The sequence below is a fragment of the Carassius auratus genome, unplaced genomic scaffold, assembly GCF_003368295.1.
Source record: "Carassius auratus strain Wakin unplaced genomic scaffold, ASM336829v1 scaf_tig00000611, whole genome shotgun sequence".
Lineage (NCBI taxonomy): Eukaryota > Metazoa > Chordata > Actinopteri > Cypriniformes > Cyprinidae > Carassius > Carassius auratus.
In genome coordinates this window covers 1-21,013 of record NW_020523313.1, presented here as the reverse complement: position 1 = coordinate 21,013, position 21,013 = coordinate 1, and the positions used below count along the sequence as shown (strand labels likewise).

The following is a 21,013-nucleotide window of genomic DNA, read 5'->3' as shown; positions in this document are numbered from 1 at the left end:
CGGATCACTGAGTGAGTTGAACTTTAGAAGCAGATTAGTTTGATTCATGAACAAATCATTCTGACTGTTTTTGTGAACCGGAACAACTGATTCAGGACTCGGGACTTAAATTTTATTTTGTTTCTTACACAAAGCTATCGTATGGCTTCATTTAATTGTTAATTAAGCTAAAACAATGTTAAAAATACATAAAATAAAATTAAAATAAAGATATAATGAAATGTAAATATACGATAAATAAAATATAAATATTAAATGTTAACATTAGTTAAAATGTAAGTTAAATAAGTTTAAGTTACTAAAATTGCTACAAATAATATTACAATAACACTAAATGTTTTTCCCTACCTAATGCATTTCTTTCGTGTCCAAATTTTGACGAATGTTGGGAACCAAACAACATTCAACTCTCCAGTGAGTTGAAAACTTCTGTGAATGGATCATAAACTCAATGAGCTGAACCTGAGAACCAGAATCATGAATGAATCACTCGGACTAGTTTTGTGAACCAGATCAAACGATTCACTGCAAAGATCAAGACTCAAAAACCCAATTTATGAATGCGGCTGTAACAATTTTCATTAAAACGACTTCAATTTCTGATTCTCACACATATTATTTACATGGCTTCAATCCAGTGTTGCTATTATTAACTAAAACTATTAGAAATAATGTTCGTTAATTGAAATACAGCTGAAATAAAACAAAACAAAATATAAATAAACAAAAATGAGACATTTTGTTTAGGCAAAAAAGCACAAAATCAAAAATATTAAATTGAAAGAAAATATTGGAAATATAAAAAATAAAAGCCTATTGGAAAACATTAATAAATAGTATAATCATATATAAATAATGCTAAACTAACACAGTTTCCAGCATCATGTCACATGGCCCATGTTTGTGATATGTTTATAGTTCATCTGTGTTTATTATGAACCTTGAAATGCCATTCAGAGATGTTTCATGGAAAAGATCAACAAGCACCGTCTTCAGTATTTCTCCTTTTGTTCCACTAAAGGCATGATGGTGAGTAAATGAAGACAGGAATGAACTTTTCCTTTAACTTCACATTCCTATGGGAATCCCTGGTAATGCCATCATCTAGTTTGGGGCAATATAAGCAAGAACAGCCGTTACTTTTGCACTTTCAATTCCTTGCAGTTTTCTATCCTTTTTGTTTAAATACATTTTTCTCTCCCCAGATCTGCCTTCTATTTCTGTGGTCTTCCTCTCTGGTTGGAGGGGGTTTAGAGACACGCTGTCACAATCCATTTATCACATTAAATATCAGCCCTCTAGCCCTCTCTTGTTCTCTCGCTCCCTCTCTCTCGTCTCTCAGCCCTCCAGCATTCCTCTGTAGCTCCCCATCTCTCTACGTTTCTTAACAACTGGCATATGCCCACTCATCCCCCCATGACCCCATCCCTCTCTCTTCCTCTCTATTTCTCTCATGTATGTTTCCTCTCCTTCTCATGCAACATCCGTGATCACTTTGGGTGAAATTTAATGAAGGCAAACAAGAGGAAACAATGCTCTAATGACCATGAAAAACATCAAATATTCTGTAGGATAATGAAGTTAATATGTTATTCCTTTGTGTCACGCGCTTTGAACTTCGTAAAATGTTCAGTTTCACCCAAAAAATAAACATTTTAGTTTATTTACTCTCCCTCATGTCATTGCATTTACCTGTTTGACTGATTCTCTTCTGTAGAACATGTGTTATTGTTAACTAAATCGCTCTGTGTACGATGAAATGAAGCTGCCATTAAATAAAACATAAACATTAGATGAAAAACTTGGGAAAAAAAAGTTTGCTTTGGCAACTAACTGATATAATATAACCTAACGTTTAAGTACTAAAATGACTAAAACTGAAATCAGAATTAAAAAAAAATTTAACTAAAAAGAAATATTTAAAAAAATGAAAAATAAAAAATAAATGAAAAACGTTATGCAGGTTTGGAACAACGTAAGGGTGAGAAAATGACAAAAATAAATAAATAATTAAACATTTTGTAAAAAGTACATTTTTGCACAAATTCAAACACTTAAGAGACTTGAAAAATCAATCGTGATAATATTTACAATTTACAAAAGACGCCTTAAGAGGCCAGCATATCATAGAGACTTATGGGTGGTCTCTCATGACTTGATCTAGTAGGCAACCACCTAACAATGGCATAAACACACTCTTAAAACACCGTAACAACTGCATTATAACTCAAACATTCACTAAACATTCACTAAACAGAAAACATTCATGCATTGTTTTGCGTTGCATGCTCTACAGAAAATACAGCCCCAAATTATAATAGTTGTTGTTATTATACAACAGGGCAGTATTTGGCCTTCACTAAAATCCATATCTATCCATTAACAGTATTACACCACAGGGAGGTCATACAACCCAATGTGACAAAGTGGTCTACAGCTGCCCGTCCTGTAAAGCAACAGTGTATTTATGATTCCTTTCTATAGAAGATTACTCAGCTGCATTCATCCTCCACCTAAAGGGTTTTGTGCACATAGAAATGGTACATTAATAGAATATATTCCTTAAATGAGAAAGCTGGCGGATTAATGATTCTCTGAAGGCTTCGATATATTTAGAGGGAGTACAAACCTGTGTACAGCATGCGAAAAGCAGTCAAATGAGAAGTATGCATGAAACAGTAGAAGAACAATACGCGGCTGAGAGGTGTGCAGCCAAAGCCCATAAGGCACATTCCCATTCACTGCAGAGGATCCACTGGTGAGCAAGTCATGTAATGCTAAATTTCTCCAAATCTGTTCCCATGAAGAAACAACTTCATCTACATCTTGGATTGCCTTAGGCTCATTTTTGGATCAACTTAACCTGTAGGCTTTTCAGCAAAACATAAAACAATTGTAAAACTCAAAATTCATAAAAAGAGAAGAGTCTTTTGGCCAACAAATATTGTAATTAAATTTTATAAATGTATAACATTTCACATGACATTTATAAAAAAAAATTATCCTGAAATAGTTCAAATCTACCTTCATTATACAGTATATTGTTAACTTTTGCTTGAATGCATGTCAGTGCTGTTTTATTGTTTTCACTTGTTTACCCAATGCCTATAGCAAAAAATATCATATTGTTATTTTAAATTGGATGAGTGATTTCATTACATTATACATTTTGACTCAAAACCTCATATTTACTGAGATAAAACACGTCTGACAACTTCCCTTGTGATAACTAGCCCCAGTCTCCCATATACGTGCTCACTACATGAGCTTGTTATTTATGAATCAACCAAAAGGAAACAAAAAAGGATGAAAGGGGGAAAAGAGAAAAGACACACGGGAGATTAGGGCAGAAACACAAATACAGAGAGGGAGAGAGACGTGGCTGGAGAGGGAGTAAGAGACAACTAATGAGAGAAGACCTGAGTGAGAGCGAGAGAGGGCTTGTATAGTTTTCATTATGTGGGTTATGCTGCAGTGACAAATTTAGAGTGGCCTGATTTTCTTGAGTCACTGATCCCTGGGTAACAGCAGTAGTCCGTGCCACACTGCCAATGTCCTGACCGCACGAAGACTTGGTCACACACACTTACACACCACACTCGTGTCAGGAACACACCACTTGACCAACCTGAGAGAACAGCCTCTCATCAAGGGACCGTCGGATTGCAAACCAAGCACATTAGCAAACTCACTTCTGTCAACAAACATAAATCCTGAAGATTATCAGTTGGCACTCCAGGACTAACTGGATCCAATGGAATGCCTTCGGATGCGTGTTACAGTATGAAAAAATTCCAACAAAGACTGAGATGATGTCATTTTAAATATAAACCCCTTCATGAATAGAGATAAAAATGGAAAAGCTCCACCCCTTTCCCATTAACCAGAGAGAACTCTGTGGATTACATGATGAGAAGGGAGATCTTTAATGGAAAAAAAAATCCACTTAGTATTTTTGACTTGCTTTTCACACAAATATTGTGAATTCACTGTTTTTATTTTCTGCAAAATTGAAGACATCTGGAAACAGCAGTGATAGTGTCCCATCACATCTTGGTTTATTTTCATTTTTCCATTCTTTTAGTACCAGTTAAACAATCACCCAGTGTTTTCTGAGATGGCAAATGAGAATCGAAGACAAAAAAAGGACTGTCCTCGTTACCTTCCCTGGCATACTTTAATCAAAACAGACCCTTCGAGGTAAAAATCCTAGATACCAGTAAAAGCAGCACCGTCACAACATCAGACAAACATGCAGCGCAATGGACCAGACACTTGTGTGACTTCATGCGCTAACCGCTCTCAGACAACAAAGGAGTATGTCTGGACCAGGAATACGTCACCTGCTGCGGTCAAGGTGCCTGTGCCAGAGTGACGGGAAAACAAACGACTCGGAGTGAACATTTGACACCTCGACGAAGAACAGACAGCCACTTTCAATGCTTTCTATGCTCAAATGATTTTATTGGCCGTTTCTGATTTCAGAGGTCGCTGGCTTCTTAAACCGCTCTGTGCATTGCTGTCATTGATAAACTAGCACCATGTTATTTATTAGCACACATAAAGCTGTCATAATCATTACATCCATCCCGTTTTAATGCATCCTATATCGTAACCCCATTCTCCATGCCTTTTTTCATCCCCTGCTCTCCAGCTCTTCAACCAATCAGGCACTTTCACTGGTTCATAGTGTTGCGTCATCATAGCAACAGCTGACGTATGCAAAAAAACTACCCCAAAAGTTTTTTGCATGTTTGCAGGCATGTGGTTTGATTATGTGTTTGTGTGCCTCTTTGTGCTTTTTAACATTTGAACAGTTATGCCATGCAATGAAAAAATCTCAATAAAAGTCCAATCCACCCAGGCAGCCTGTTTTTACAGTTACTAGCTAACCATGTACGAATGCTTTGCTTTGTAACAGGTCTGTGTGTCCCTCTCCTTCGTCAACATTTCCTCACGTCATCTCTTATTTGTCTGCAGCCTCATCCGGTGGATTCTCTCCATCATCTTCCCGCTTTGCTTCTCTTGATTCGCCCTTGCCCATCCTGACAGCAAGGAGAAACACCTCTTCCCCTGTGTCGCTCTCTCTCGTTCTCATCTCCCTCTTCACACCTCTCTCTCTCCTCATCCTTTTCTCCCCCTCCATCCCTCATTCCTCTCCTTCGCGCTCTTTGTCCCCCTATCTGTGCAGCCCAGAGTTGCTATAGAAACCAATCTATTCGAAATAGGAGGGAAGGGAAATTATTTCTCGCTGCTTCCTACTCTTCCCCCATTTCGCTCCATTCTCGTCCACCGGGTCTCATCTTCTGCAGCATTTATACAGTTGATTTTAACATTATTTATTTGCGCGACTCGCTGCCGGAGCTATTGTTGCCATGACTACTGTGGGAACATTGACATAATATTACATACAGAGACCATGGCAACCTCAAGGGTCATCAGCAGAGTGCTATGCTAATGCTTGGACGGACTGTCCACTTCCAATGGGCCGAGGCTTGAAGTATTACTTAATACCTCACAGACGTCCTTTAAATGCACTAAATATTTGGCTTTCCAAACAAATATCAAGAGACTGGGAATGCCAGATGTGTTTTGTGTGTGTGCTCGTGTGTACCAGACATTAAACTTGCTCTCAGAAGACAGAGAGAGAATTTATTGCCGTTTCATCATATGCCTTTTATTTTATGACTTTGACATGCTTTGATGCCAAAGAATGGAAAACACTAGTCATATAAAACTCAACTGAGGGAATCTCCTTCAATGCTGATCTAAAGAGGAACAATGGTGAGCAACTAATGTCTGATTGGCGTTTACACTCTCTTAATGTATTCATCACTAGCTTCATTTAAACGTGAAACACAACGTTCACAACCCATTTTACTCAATTGAATCAATTTTACAGATCTCAACTGTTGCACTCTTACTGAGTGAATAGTGAAAAGTGGACGTCACATACCAAAATGGAAACTAGTGGTTGGTGGAGGAGTTGTTTCAGATGTGAAGTTAGTTACTAGAGTTTGATATAAGATTATGTAATCAAAGATTTTTTGCTGTCATTTTACAAGGTTCAAATTGTTAACATTAGTTACTGCATTAGGTATCAAAGCAACAATGAACAACACTTTTACAGCATTCAGTAATCAACTAATTTTACATGTCAAGATGGTAAAGATAATCTGAATAATGTTGGTAACCAAACAGTTGACGGTAGCATAGTCCATAGTAGTTTTTATTCAGTGGCTACCGTCAACTGTTTGTTTACCAACATTCTTCAAAATATCATCTTTTGTGCTCAGAACAAGAAGGTTATACATGCTTGGGACAACTTGAGTGTGAGTAAAGTAAAAGGAAAGGATGTGATATGTGGCCAAGTATAGTGACCCATTCACAGAATTTGTGCTCTTAATTTAACCCATCCAAGCGCACACACACACAGCAGTGAGTAGTGAACACACACACACACACACCCGGAGCAGTGGGCAGTCATTTTTGCTGCAGTGCCAGAGGATTAGTTGGGGGTTCGGTGCCTTGCTCAAGGGTCTCACCTCAGTCGTGGTAATGAAGGTGGAAGACAGCACTGGTTATTCACTCCCCCCAACAATAATCCCTGTCGGTACTGAGACTCAAACCTGCAACGTTTGGATTACAAGTCCAACTCTCTAACCATTAGGCCACAACTAAAGGTGGCCTAAAGGATGACAGAATTAGCATTTTCGGGTTTACTATTCCTTTAATTGAACATATAAATTAAGCGTAAACTATTTTCTCAATAAGCCAAGGAACATGCTTTAGAAAAGTCAAATGGGCCATTTTTATTTCATGTTGACTTTAGAGTACAAAAAAAAAGACACTCACAAAGCGTCTTTGTATTGAGTCAGCACTGAAAACAGCTAGAGTTTTAACTGCGCTACATTTTAGTCTTCAACCTCACCGGGTGACCGGTAATAATGCTTTTGATGCAGAACGCCTGCTGTCCCCCCTAACTGTGAACAGCTTTTATTGCAGGCCGGCTGATTGGCCGAATTTGACGATCAGCCCTCCCTGATCTGAAAACTTCAGAGAACAAGAAATGACATCATCATCATCAGCAACATTCCATTGCAGTGGGGGAGGGGTGTCTGAAAAACTCCCCACCACACACACAGATAAACACACACACACACACACACACACACACACACACAGAGGAGAATCTCATCAGTGTCTACAGTACAGAGTGGCCTCTTCATCATGCGCTCTCTTTTAATTCATGTGCTTCTCCATCTCTCTCTCTCTCTCTCTCTCTCTTTCACTCCCTCTCTTTTTTTTCTTCTGTCCCGGTTTCCCTCTCCCATTCCGTGACCCCTCCCCCTCTCCTCTGACTACAGGAATGTAAGAAACACATCTGGAACTTATTAGAAAGAGGGAAGGGGGAAAACGAACTGGGGGATGGAAAGAGGGAGAAGGGAAAAACGAGAAGACTGAGGGAGTGAGGAACGACAAAAGAATGAAAAGCAGAGCGAGGGCCAGAACAAGGGGCCACTCGACAAAACCATTTCTGGGAAGAAAGAGATGTGCAATGCAGGAGCGAGGACACTTTTTAAAGACACAGTTCAGCAGAAAATATCAATTCTGTCTTATTTACTTGCCACCATATCTCTTTGTTGACCTGTATGTCTTACTTTCTATCGCAAACCTCAAAAGGTGCAATTATGCATAAAGTTAGAGTTGGTTTCTGTCCATACAGTTACAAAGAATGGGATCTGGAGCTTTTAAGCTTCAACGAGAACACAAAAACACATTAGAAGTGTCAAAAGAAGTCTATATCACTATGTTATATATAAGAGCTGTTATAATGGAGCTGCGGTCTCCATTGATCCAAGAAAACATTAAACAGTGTGTTATCATATATTTTAAGGATTAAGTACTACTAGGTTATCTAAGACAGACTTTGCTAAATAAATGAATAAATAAAATAAATAAACGAAATAACTTCTAGTGTTTACATGACATTTTAAAAAGACAATTTATTAATTTCTGACAAATACAACTGAGTCAGATCTGATTCAATCTCATTCATGAACAAATCACTCAGCTGGGTTCAGTGAACCGGATCAACCCAATCATTAAAAAGAGCTGACTAGATTATGAATAATGTTCACAATTAAAACATTATTATGTATTTTATAGTGCTTTTGCATCCTTTTGAGGCTTGAAAACGATAGTCACTACTGCTGCATGGAAAAATGCCAAGTTCATTCCTCAAATTCTCTTTTTGTGTTCTACAGAAAAAGATATTGCAGAAAAAACCTCAGAATGACATGAGAGAACAAGAAGGAATTTTCATTTTCTTTAAAACATGACAAAAAACAGCTAATGCTGAAGAAACACAATGTGAATGAATGGAAGGCTGTTCATGTGAAGGGAAACATGGCATGTTCAAAACCGTTTCAATGAGAAGGGATGTGGGAGCCCCTAAAAGATGCGAAGGGGGTTCAAAGATCCTCGTCTAAGCCGGGCCTTTGAACTTTTCCCCCCTCATATTCATTGGAGGCAAGAGAAAGAGAGAGATCGGAGAAGAGAGGGTGCGAGCAGCCTCTTCTATGAGAGCAGTCAGGCATGAGTAATAATGCCTTTCTCTCCCTCTGGCCTAAAGCACTCCCTCCTCCAGCTCCCCCTCCACAAACCCACCCCCCAACAACAACAAAAAGAAAACTCCAATCTTTGTCAACTCAGTCCCTCAACCTCACCCACCTGTCCCAGTGCCGTCTTTTCTTACAGACTCACCTCTAGACACAACAAACCACTAGCTTTCACTAGGAAAATTAAAATCTACCTATTTGCAAAATCAACTAGTCAGTGGGTTAACTGAACAATGACTTGCCTTATTAGTCTTAAAGTTGCACTGAACCAGAAGTAGCAAAAGAAAAAAACTTCCATACTGTAACACAATCGAGTAAAACAAATCATTGAAAAAGAAAAAGAGGTCGGGTGGGGACATGGTTCTATCATCAGTTGTTGATTGGAGGCAGATCTGAATACAAGCTGGTTGACTGTAAGAAAGAGTCAGGGTTTAAATCAAGCATACCTCATCAGAGAAGTCTGGCATTTTCACTAAACAAAATTGAGCTATGACATTCTGATTAAGATATGCAAGGTCAAAATCAATACAAAAGTAAACATACTTAACCAAAACATGAACCTAAAACAAAAAATGAAACATAAGCAAATGAAAAGAGTGGAGTCGAAAATTGAAAAGTAAAAAATGCAGTGCTCATGCAAGAATGATTAAAAAGACCAAACACTGCAATTTGCATTACTACATAATAATATGCACGATAAGCTACAGACTACAAAACTATCCCTCAATTATTTACTCTCTCTCATGAGGAACAGGCTGAAAGTTATATGCTGATACTCTTCCCTTCTGCAAAAGATCTCAAATCTCATTCTCAATCATGCTCAGATACAAAAACGTTGAAGCAGTGCGGCACACTACTGAAACAAAGAGACACTGGTTGAGCATACATGATGGAGAATGGGACCATAATTTCAGTCTCCAATTTCAGTTTGTTACACAAAGTCTGAAAATTTGGAAAACGGCCCAAAACAAGTCCCCAAACTTTATTAAAATTCTTTAAGTGTTCTTAAGTGTTCAATGGGAAAAAAGGGCTCTGCAAAGGGGTTTGGAATAACATGTAAACGAGACGCTTCATTACAAATAGAGCAGTTGGGCTCAATACAGCTCATGGAGATCCACCTTCAGTTCTAACCCTGATCATACACACCTGCCTGTAATTTCCAAGTGAAACTGAAGACCAGCTGTTTCCCACAGACTTACACTCTATGTGCGGCGGCACTTCCCCCAAGGGAGATTTATATATATATGTGTGTGATATAAATACAAAACAGCAATCAGGCTGATTGAGAATGCAAATTCACTCTGTGCCAGCAGGAGGCACTTTTGAAGCGGCAGAACTAGCGGCTTCCCCGGCAGGGGCTGTAAACAAAGCAGTCCATGCGCTCATAAATGCTACTTTATCAGGCATTATAGGAAAGATTAAATAAATGGCATCAAAACTATTCAGAAGACAAACAGTTTCCTTCAAAGATACATTCATATAAAAACACCCGTGCTGCATTTTGACTTTAAAACGTGCAGTGCTCATATTTATTCAACAAAGTCAAAACATTTTGGAAAATCTATTTGTGGCGATCCGTGTTGATAATGGCGTGCCGCCACAAATAAACCAATGTATGGGAAACATTGAGATGGTTCAGGTGAGTTTGATTAGATGGAACTCAGACAGCACAGATCAAATATCCATGAACAGAAGCTGAATATCCACTTCTGCACATTCATTCAACGGCTCTATGAGGTACATTTTGGGGGTAAAAAGTAGCTTTATTTCTTCTTTCTTTACTCTTTAGATTGAGCTGTAAAGCAATTTATAAACTTACATGTCCTACCTACCCATAAGAAATACTGATACTGTAGGAAATCATGCTGATGCCACACAAATGCCCACGGTCACCCTACTGACATGACATATGGATTCCTTAAAGGCAATATTTGTAAAAATGGGTATAAAGCATGCATAATAAAAATACACAATATTAAGACATACAACAGCATATGGTCTTACATTAAACAAAGTTCTTAGATTGTAAAGTGTTAACAATATAGGGCATGCCTATACACCAGTGTCACCGTGTGATTCATGAGACGACTGCAGGTTTTATTAGATGTATTGCTTCTGAATGACTCCTGGCTGCCAGGATGGAGTGGACCTGATGCTTAAACTCACATTATAACAGTTTGTCACGGTAAAATGATAGACATCTTCATTATAAACAAGTACACAATGCACAAATAAAATAACAACTGACAAATTTAAGGGTGCCTGACAAACCCATAATGAACATGATAGAAATAAATATACTGCTACGGAAACTGAAACAGACAAGTTAATATCTCTGATCTGCAACCCGATCAAATTTCTAATGCATATGAAAATAAAGTGCACACAGTAGGATCAAAATGATATGTAGCGAGTTCAAACATAACAACAAAGAACATCCGTTACAGTATGTGCAGATGTAGTCGCACAACAATCTCACTGAGGCAGGTTACTATGTTTCACAATGTGTGTTTAATGTTGACCTATATATTACTATACTGCGTACAGCACCTTCAAACAGTTATTAGGAAGACAATGGCTGCATTGTTGTGAGGTCATCACAATTGCGTCTTCTAAGCTTACAAAAGTCTTTAGAGTAATCCACCTCTTTAAAAGAGATTTCTGAAGGGCCAACTTACATGCACAGTCATGTTGCTCTGTAAGAGCTGAGGTGATTGACCCGAGTATATTAGCACTCTTATTGCACCGATACCTTAGTACGTTCCACCTTAAGACACAATAGCACTAAATCATTACAAATGACATCAGTGCATGTGCATTACTGTACTAAATCGTTGCAACAAAACCAGTGAGGGCAAAACTTAAATGAAAATTCAGTCATTTAAAATCAATAAAAAAATATAAATAAATAAACAAATAAACTGTCAGTACATAACACTATGCATTCTGTTTTCTACAGAGAAAATTAAGTCATACAAATCTGGAACAACGCCAAGGCTGAGAACCTGACGAACCTGTTATGCACACTCACTGTTTTCATTCATTCTAGAGTGTCCTGCTTTATCTTATAACCTCTGTTTAAACAAATGTGTGATGCTGAACAAAGCCGTGTCTGAATCCCTGGAAGACAAATCTTCCCAGATCTTTGTCGTTCAAAGCGTTCGCACAGCCATCAAGTGTCACCTGGACCCGTTTTCAAAAGGTATTTCTCGATGAATATGCATGTCTCTGCTTTGATTGCGGACCTTATGAGAATGGCTTACATCATCCGTTCTACCTTGCCGGGACATAAACACGCCCCTCACCTCTGATGGAGGGGACTGTACCTGCTCTCCCTCTCTGACTCACTCTCTCACACACACAGTGTCTGACAGTAGACAATAGGGAGGATGTCCGCATAGGCGCGATCACGGGAAAAGATGCTGTAATCTAACAGGTAGAGCTCGGTGCTGTCGCCTAGCAACTCGCTGGATGCGTTAATGCAGGCGCACCTGGATTTGCACGATGCGAGACATTCGTTATGTGCAGCAGGTTATTTGTGATCCTGCGTACTTGACTGTGAGTGTCAGATGGACGCAGGTGCTGAGATTACCTGCATGACCCCGGGAAAAGCAAATGAAGTGGTGCGTTTCTTTATGCGGGTGTCTGTGAAAGAACCCCATGCGTGCGTGTGCATGAGCGTGTGCATGTGCGCGTGTCCTTTCCCCCCTCAAGCCTCTTGTCTAATTTGTATTCTCATGAAGAGAGCGTGTTTGACGGGAGGGAACGCCGCTGGCAGAGTTTCTACTCATCCCGTCATAACGGAATTGAACGACAGCACCGTTAACTCTGCGCGTGGAATGCAAAGGTCACGTTGCAACTTGGTCAGATATGAACGCTATAAAATCCTCTGCACATCTCTTCCCCTTTTCTCTCTCATACACGCTCACGCATGCACTAAGTTGGAGCTCGCGCTTCATTAAACGGAGTCACGTACCTCTGTGAAAACTCAACGCCAAACTCAGAAGCAGCAGCAGTCCCTGCATGGTTCAAATCTCCGCATGGGGAGCGTCAAAATCACTCCAACGGTGGATTATAATCCTTCCATTCACGTGCTGGCTGTGTATTGGCACTTTTATCCCCCTGCACTACTTTTTAACGCATTTCTAGTCGTTATTCCTCCGCCGTTCCCTCTTTTGCCCTCCTCACTGCAACGCTCCGGTTTCTTATTAGTGGCACATTCCTTGTTCATCTCTCTCTCTCTCTCTCTCTCTCTCTCTCTCTCTCTCTCTCTATTGCTCGTGTCAGCAGCTGCTCCCTCCCTCTCTGTTTCTTTTCAGAGGTGTCCAATTCATGAGCGAATCGTCATTCTGTTGAACTGAATCTTTTCGATGAGTCGGTTCACAAAACTGCCTGAAACAGTTTGTTATACGAATGGAATCCGAGCGGTTCTCAAACCGAGTAACTGAATCGAACATTGTTTTTCGAAGCAGAAAGTCGTCAGAAATGTGAAAAAAGTTCGCCGGTGTGTCCTTTAAGATCATCCCCGGACATTGATCCTTAACGCTGGTAATGTCTTTTGTATGGAGCTTATAATATGACAAAACTAACTGAATATATATTGTGTAGGCTACATTTTAATTATTGACAAGTGTCATTTAAAATAGTTCTGAATTTTTTCATTTTTATTTTTTACTTGAATATAAAACATTTGAAATTTAACATGACTGAGTATTTATTCAAATATCCTGTTTTTTTTTTGTTTTGTTTTTTTGTTTTTTATACAGCTTCAAGTTTTCAAGATGAAGAGGAAATTCGGAACATCAAATTAAAAATTCTAAAACTCAATATGAAAAAATTCAGATCTTATAGAAAGTAGGTCAGATTTATGGAAGAGTAGGCTAGATGATCTCCGAAAAGTCAAACGAAGCGTTTTGGCCAATTATTAGGCTAGTTTTCTGGTGTGAGTATGTGGTATAAGATCTACTGATCATAAATCGCCCAGAGGTTGCCTTAGTTGATTAGGTTGCCTTAGTTGATTGCCTTAGTTACCTTTAGTGTTTCTTAAACATTTATGGATTATATAGGCTACTTATATGTTAGGTTAGCATTCTAAGCATGTGAAACATTTGTAGTCAATTTTGTTTTTACTCCCAAGGCCCCCTTTTCTCATTATCAAAACATACTCGCAAAAATGTCACTGCTGATATTCTTCACAGCTTAAAAGTAGCTATAAAATCACTATAGCCTACAGTAACTTAAAAAATAATCACAAATCAACCTTCCATACCAAACAAGACCAGGGAGAAGCCAAGCCCCCGGAATGCTCACTAAAAATCTGTTGCAGTCATCCTGTTTTCAGACCATTTCAAGTTTTATTTTGACGTGACACAAAGTAGAATTCTGCCTATTCAGGCAGTACACACAGGATTTGTTGTATGAAGAACCAATCACATTGAATCATAAATGATCATTGCCTCCTCTTACATGACTTTAACCAATTAATATATATATATATATATATATATATATATATATATATATATATATATATATATATATATATATATATATATATAGTGGCGGGGTGAGGAACTACACGACAACCGTTTGACAGAGAAAGTCCCCGAAGGGTGGATTTATTTAAGGTAAGTGCTCTGGGTGAAGGCGGTGCTCTCCTGTGGCGCTTCAAGTCCCTCGTGCTCGCTGTGTCCTGCGTGGTGGATCCCGTGCTGTGCTCTCCTTGGTGGGGCTGACGGTCACACGCTGCTCTCTGTAACAGAGGAGGAAAGGGTTAGCGTCCTTGTTGGGAGACATTCCTCACCACTCTGTCTTCCTCCTCTGTTTAAGAAGGCTCCGCTTGATGAGCTGCAGGTGCGGCCGCTCAGCCCGTGATGAGCTCGTGCCGGTGATTCCCGTGTGTTGCCAGGGCGACGCTGACGAGCGCTCGGGACGCATGTCACAATATATATATATATATATATTATATTATATTATATAATATATATAATGTGTATTATATAAGTGGAAGTTAATGATTATACTGTAATGTTTGTTCACGATGCAAAACATCAGCATGGATTCCAATCACGGAATGAATAAAGCAGATTTGCATTATTAACAGGTTTATGTATGATACTTAAACCGTTTCTAGACCGGACGCGAGCAGTGAGACGTGTCTCGACAAAAGACAGCAGAAGAAATGTTTTTACATAATGAGAATGAGAAAGACATAAAACATAAAGACTTTAAAAAGTGTTAAAAAAGACTTTAATGTGTTTTAATAAAACACAGACTTTATGTTTTTATGAGATTAATCATCCATCAGTTGTCAAAGCTTGTAAGGTAGTCACAGGAAAAATTAAAAAGCCGGGATGTCTAAGACGTGATGATGCTGAATGTAGATTAATATTTTATGAATAGTTTGAATGTATAATTATTTCCCCTGTAGACATGTAGCTTTATTGAAATATTTATTTAAGATATACTTTTGGATATATAAAATCATATCAACTAGAATTAAACAATAACAACTTTAAACAAGTAGCCTAAATAGGTAGGCTATACATAGCCTACAATCATACATATAATAAAGATAAAGAAAAAGCCAGAGAGAAAAACATTTATAGAAAATGGAAATTAAGAGAAATTTATACATTTCAAAGATTGATTAAGTAATTAATTAATTAATACCGTCTTACCTAAGAGTTTGTTTTGTAAAGAAAAAAAAATCATTTTGGAATTCTTTAGACTTTTATTTATTTTATTTTTGTCTTTTTCGTATTTTTACGAGAATACACTACACGTTCCAAAATGATTTGATGTAAACAAAAAATAAAATAATTATCTCTATACTTTTAAGAGCTTAAAATATTCGCTAAACAGTTTTTTGATCAGGTTCTTAAAAACGAACGTTCGAAAGAACCGATTCGCTGAACTGAGTCGAACTGCCCATCGCTATTTATTGTTTTGCTCAGATCAGTTCAGTTGGCCTCCCTCTCTAGAACTCTACAGCGCCAAAAAGAATAGACCCCGCGGGTGCAAAGAAAATAAACCTTCTCCTTCAAACGCATCGGAGTAGACTCGCATTTTTCTTATTACTGTCCTGTTGTAAAGAGAAGGATTTAGAGTGGCAGAATATTGACATGTCATGGGCTAACTGATGGTCACTGGATGAACTGTAATTTGCTAGTGAACACAGTTGTGAATTTAAACGTAGAGGTGGAACTGCAGTTTGGCAATTGTACAACTGTACAAGGATGTTTAAGATCACTCGACTGTCAAACATGAAACCCTGGGGTTACTGTCATCATCTCTTTCTGAGTATCGTTTACTGAACGCATAGCCTACATAAGTTTGTGTGATCTGCCACTTGCTGGACAGAATTCAAACTACAGGACTGAACCCGGACTAGTGACCTGATTAAATGGGATATTAGTGTGATAACTTTATAACTTATCATTATTCGCTTCTGATATAGGCAACGTATAACCTATATCATATGGGAATAATAAATACAATTCTGGCGAATTTGTATTGCATTGTCCCTATTATAGATACATTTGTAATTATTGGTGGCTAGGAGTCTTTTATGCAAAATTAAATATTTGCTATTTAAATAATTTAATTGAAATGTCAGAATCAGATATATATCTCTGTCTAAGCATCAGTGTGTTCAGCCAAAATGTCAAACTGTCAGCCAAGAAACACACATTCTTTTAATTAATTACTATTCAAATGGAATAACAGGGTGTTACTTGATATGTTTTACGGGATTAAAATAAAATTATATGTGCATACAGTATATGACAGGGTTGAGTTTAGTATTAGGCGTTAGAATAACAATATATAACATTAATATGACTATAAAATTAAGAAGCAATTTCATTTAAACTCATTTTAAATTACAGTGATTGGATATTCTTTTTTTATTCAATTCATCAGTTATTTAAATGCTCTTCATTTTTCAGGGTTCACACTTCTTAAATTATTCTGTATGCTTTTAGTCAATGCACACGGATAGGAAGCTGCTTATACTTTAACACTCATATCGTCCATGTGTACACAATGCACAATAAAAGCAACTAACACGCCCCATTTGGGAGCTGCATTGCATCTCTGCCGGGACTCGAACCCGGAGCCTCTGGATTAGAAGTCCAGCGCGCTATTCCATTGCGCCACAGAGACCGAGCCAATAAAAATCGATCAGACCCGCTTTAGAGACACACTGCACAGCCTATGGCTTCACCAGCATCCAGCAGCATCAGGACCACGCTGACGCCATTCTGGTTCTCCGCCGTCTGCCGCTAGGGGGAGCTCTACGCACAACTACACAGCAGTGTTGAGCCAACATGGCGGACTCCGACTGCTGTTTTATGCTGCTTAAATAACATTTACTTTTAGATTCAGAAAAGCAAATATTTAAAGTAGTTCCTATAAAAAACAGAGTATATAATAATTACTATAGGAACTAACACTGTTATAACTGTAAAACCACAAAATGTTACAATACTTTTTCCTTCTTATTAAATCCTAGTCTTTCCTTTACTGACAAACTTTTTTTTTCGTTGAATAATTAAATGATCAAACTCTAAACAGGGCGCCCAGTTTTGCAAGCAATTTAATTACAGGGAAATAGAATGCTCACATAATCTTGACATGAAACAACGTATGAAAATATATACACTTTTTGGATCATTTTATATACAATTTATAAAAACATATTTATAATATATTTATTTTTTGAATGTCTGAATATTTGTCATGTGACATTCTGTATCATTTATAATCAAACATTTATAGTCAAGAACATTTTTCTTTCTGCAATACAGTAAACCACACTTTTATACAAGTAACAATTCACAACGTATAAAAAAACCCTAATTTCTTAAAAGCATTTTTTATTTTATTTTTTGCAAAATCTTTTTTTTAATTGTGGCTGAATGAACAAGCATGGAAAGTTCAGTAATGGTGCACAAGAGTTCAAAGGTCCAAGAGATCTAAGGTCACAATTTCCATATTCCATGATTTTTTTTGGAGTGTTCCTCTACGAAGCTGCTTGTCGTCTGCCGGCCTCTGGATACACTGAGTGGGTACAGTGCGAGCTTCACAAAACAGATAATCAGAGCCAACCAACCTGCCCCAGGATGGTCTCTGGATTGCTTTTCTTATCTTCACAATACATTCAATGAAAACAAGCCACTGTGGTGCCAAGAAGAGCAGTTTACTAGCAACTGCAATAAATGAGGTCGAAGTCCATTCAAAAAAGGTATATGGAGCCTGAGTTCATTATTTATCAACAGACAGCAGGAGTTTAGTCCTCGTCCTTGCATAGACATTTTCCCGACAGTGTAAATTTTCAGTGCACCCTGAGTCCATCCTGATTTACCCAGATATTTTTAGTCATCAGAAATATTTATACCTTCTTGAATGCCATATCTGTGGCGGTTGGTATAAGTGGTGTCTCAGGTTCGAGACTTATCCTGCTTTCTACGATTTCTTCAAAAGGGATATACAGTCTGCCATCTGCAGTACTCTGTTGGAACAGATTGAATCAAGAATATTAATGACATTTTACATTCCCTTTGAATGCGTTAATCTGAAATGGTTCTGATTGGGAAACTAACGAATAATTATGGGCTACATCATTTACCCGTAGATCCTCGGCCATTCTGATGTTGTTGATAAGCATGTCCTTAAAGATAAGCGTTGGCTCTGGGATTTTCGGGAATATGATGTCTTTATGTCTAAAGGAAGAGAAGTGAATTTCAGACCTCGGTAATCAATATTCAGTTCATATTATGTTTTTAAAAAGATTTGGCCATTTTTAACTTCTAACTGAAGACTGATTAGGTTCAATAGCATCTGTGATCCACAGGACATAGGATATAAAGAAATCTTCAAAATATCAATATTCAATAACATGCACATGCAATAACATAATGCACTAATATTGTTTCACATTTGTTCTTTTCAATTGAAGGGCAGAAAAATGAAAATGAAAATCATTCATCACCTTCTGAGCAGCACAAGAGAAAATATCAGGCAACAGGAAACTATGAGCGGGATAATAATGAAAGCCAGCAATACAGGCAAATTTGGATATCGGTCCTCTCCTACGAAACGGCACAAAGAAAAGCATTCAAGTCAACTATCAAAGACCAGATGAATTTCATTTGCAGGATGTGAAGTAATTGTACATAAACTATCATTAACATCAAGTTTAGGCTCAGCAAGACTGTCCTGGAAACTAAATTTTATTTTTACTGTTTTACCTTTGTTGTAGGCTTCCTGCTGCTTTTCCATAAAATAATTAATAACCTTCTTAATTCTTTGACAATCTAAACCAAGTGATTATCATGTGCTTATTTCTAGGACCAGACGTACCATATTCCACCTCGTCACTCAGGTCACTCTTCCCATCACCACATTTGTCTGAGAAGATGATCTGCACTCTGGCTCTGTACTTGCAGTTTGAGTCATGTTCCACTGTAAGTGTTTCATTAGATTGTATGACTTGTTTTTCCTATAAACACATCAACAGAAAAATAAAGGATTAGAAAATCACAGAATAAAAGAAGCTGGATCTTGTTTAACATGACATTATGTGCTACACTACATGACGCCAATAATAGCTCCACCAAGGCAATACTTAAAATGTGGATTGGTACATTCTGCATTGTTTCATTTTCCTTTTTTCATTGATTCTATAACTCTATTAAAAGATGGCAGTTTATGTGTATTTTAAAAAGAATCTTTAGTGAGAATGATTAGTACTTAATATTGAATAAAGACCTTATACTATTAAATATAATAGTATATGGGGAATCAAAGGGTTGTGGGTTCTAGTCTCGGGCCGGACGGAATTGTGGGTGGGGGGAGTGCATGTACAGTTCTCTCTCCACCTTCAATACCACGATTTAGGTGCCCTTGAGCAAGGCATCGAACCCCCAACTGCTCCCCGGGCGCCGCAGCATAAATGGCTGCCCACTGCTCCGGGTGTGTGCTCACAGTGTGTGTGTGTGTGTGTTCACTGCTCTGTGTGTGTGCATTTCGGATGGGTTAAATGCAGAGCACAAATTCTGAGTATGGGTCACCATACTTGGCTGAATGTCACTTCACTTTCACTTTCACTTTCATATGAAAATATAGAACATGATTTACCTCATTGCATTTGCTGAATGTGAAGTTGTATTTGTAGCAGTGAGGTTTAAACTCTAAAAGTGATCCATGTGTTTGAAAATGGAGGTCATGTCCAACTTTCTGGATTGTAAGCTGAGGTTTGTCTAGTTTCACTGCAAAGGAAGCCCAAAAACACAAAGAGACTATTAATTAGTGAAACAAACTAATAGAGTAGCAACTGCCATTAGAAAATGTGAAAAATGTAGCTCATATTCTCTAATACAACTATTGCAATATGTAGTATATGCAGAGCAACATGATCAACTAATAATATTTCTCAAATAATTTGCTATTGTGAATATGACAACTCTCAACATAGTATGCTGTATTTGAGAAAACTGTCTGTTTAACTGCCTTACTGTGCAGGTAAAATAAAAAATATATATATGTTCTATGCAAAAAGTGCATGTTTACCGAAAGTTGTTGGACCTTTAGTCATGAATGTGTTGTTTACAGGTTGACCATTAACAGTGCCATTGAACAGGTAGAACATTTCTGTCATGTCCTTGAGAATTGTATCGTGTATGACGCATTCTCCGGTCTTCATCTGATTGCACTTAACTACCGTTTTATTCTGATCTGACCTGAAATGCATATATTTACAAACAATGCATGGATGAAAGGAATATAAACAACAAATTAAAGTTAAATATATAAAACAATGTTAAGAAAAACAGTTACATACGAGTAATAAAAACCAAGGTCTGGGACATAAACATCAGATTCCCAAGTGCACTTCATCCTGTTGTGGGAATACTCGAAACTCCTGTTTTCCACCAGCCTCACTGGAATAAATGTGGAGATTTCAAATCAGTCCTCAAGACTGGAAATTTATGAACGATTAAAAAAGGGACAAAGACAACCAAAAAGCATTTTACGTCAGATTGGTGGCTATCATGCAGAGTACCTGATGGTGGAGGGATGCTAATTTCCGAAGGTCGACTTTGTCGTTTGATTCCACAGTTTTCAGGGTTCACTGTAACACTGATGCACAGTCCGTTCTCATTGGAGATATCCAGTTTGAAACTCAAATTTTGATTCTCCTGGAAACTTGTCTGTCTTGTGACTTATTTTTGTCTCTTTCAGAACAGTCCTGTTGACGACATTGAATTTCATGTTAATTATCAAAATAAAATACAGTCTGTTTGTACTTGTGTTCATTTTGTGTTACTGTGTGTGTGTGTGAGTGCGCATTACTCCATTATGAGTAAGGATGAGACACTTAACAAAAA

The 21,013-nt window shown here is 37.9% G+C and overlaps 2 protein-coding genes and 1 non-coding gene across 4 annotated transcripts in view; all 3 read right to left on the bottom strand.

Moving 5' to 3' along the window:
* LOC113069055 (kin of IRRE-like protein 1) overlaps positions 1–12,809 on the bottom strand; it is a 29,815-nt gene extending 17,006 nt beyond the window's left edge. Inside the window, exon 1 of one of the 2 annotated variants that reach the window (XM_026242027.1) lies at positions 12,598–12,809. In XM_026242027.1, coding sequence (XP_026097812.1) covers positions 12,598–12,646 — 49 coding nt within the window. In that variant the 5' untranslated portion in view covers positions 12,647–12,809. The remainder of the gene's footprint in view (positions 1–12,597) is intronic. The other variant, XM_026242029.1, reaches the window with a different exon arrangement.
* A 3,904-nt stretch (positions 12,810–16,713) lies between these two features.
* trnar-ucu (transfer RNA arginine (anticodon UCU)) lies at positions 16,714–16,787 on the bottom strand. Its single transcript has one exon. It is a non-coding gene; the product is annotated as a tRNA-Arg (tRNA).
* A 415-nt stretch (positions 16,788–17,202) lies between these two features.
* On the bottom strand, positions 17,203–20,835 carry LOC113069054 (uncharacterized). The gene is made up of 8 exons (XM_026242026.1): positions 20,689–20,835; positions 20,467–20,566; positions 20,196–20,365; positions 19,764–19,894; positions 18,987–19,125; positions 18,616–18,715; positions 18,253–18,346; positions 17,203–18,135 (listed from the first exon to the last, which is right to left on the bottom strand). Exons 2-8 carry the CDS (start codon positions 20,520–20,522, stop codon positions 18,016–18,018), a joined length of 810 nt encoding a protein of 269 aa, XP_026097811.1. The 5' UTR covers positions 20,523–20,566; positions 20,689–20,835; the 3' UTR covers positions 17,203–18,015.
* Positions 20,836–21,013: the final 178 nt, after the last annotated feature.

Coding starts and splice junctions, on each gene's coding strand:
- LOC113069054 (XM_026242026.1), bottom strand. CDS start 20,522: ATGAAGTGCACTTGGGAATCTGATGTTTATGTCCCAGACCTTGGTTTT. Junction 19,895..20,195: donor TAAAGGTCCAACAACTTTCG/GTAAACATGCAC, acceptor CTTCCTTTGCAG/TGAAACTAGACAAACCTCAG. Junction 18,716..18,986: donor GAGTGACGAGGTGGAATATG/GTACGTCTGGTC, acceptor GCCGTTTCGTAG/GAGAGGACCGATATCCAAAT.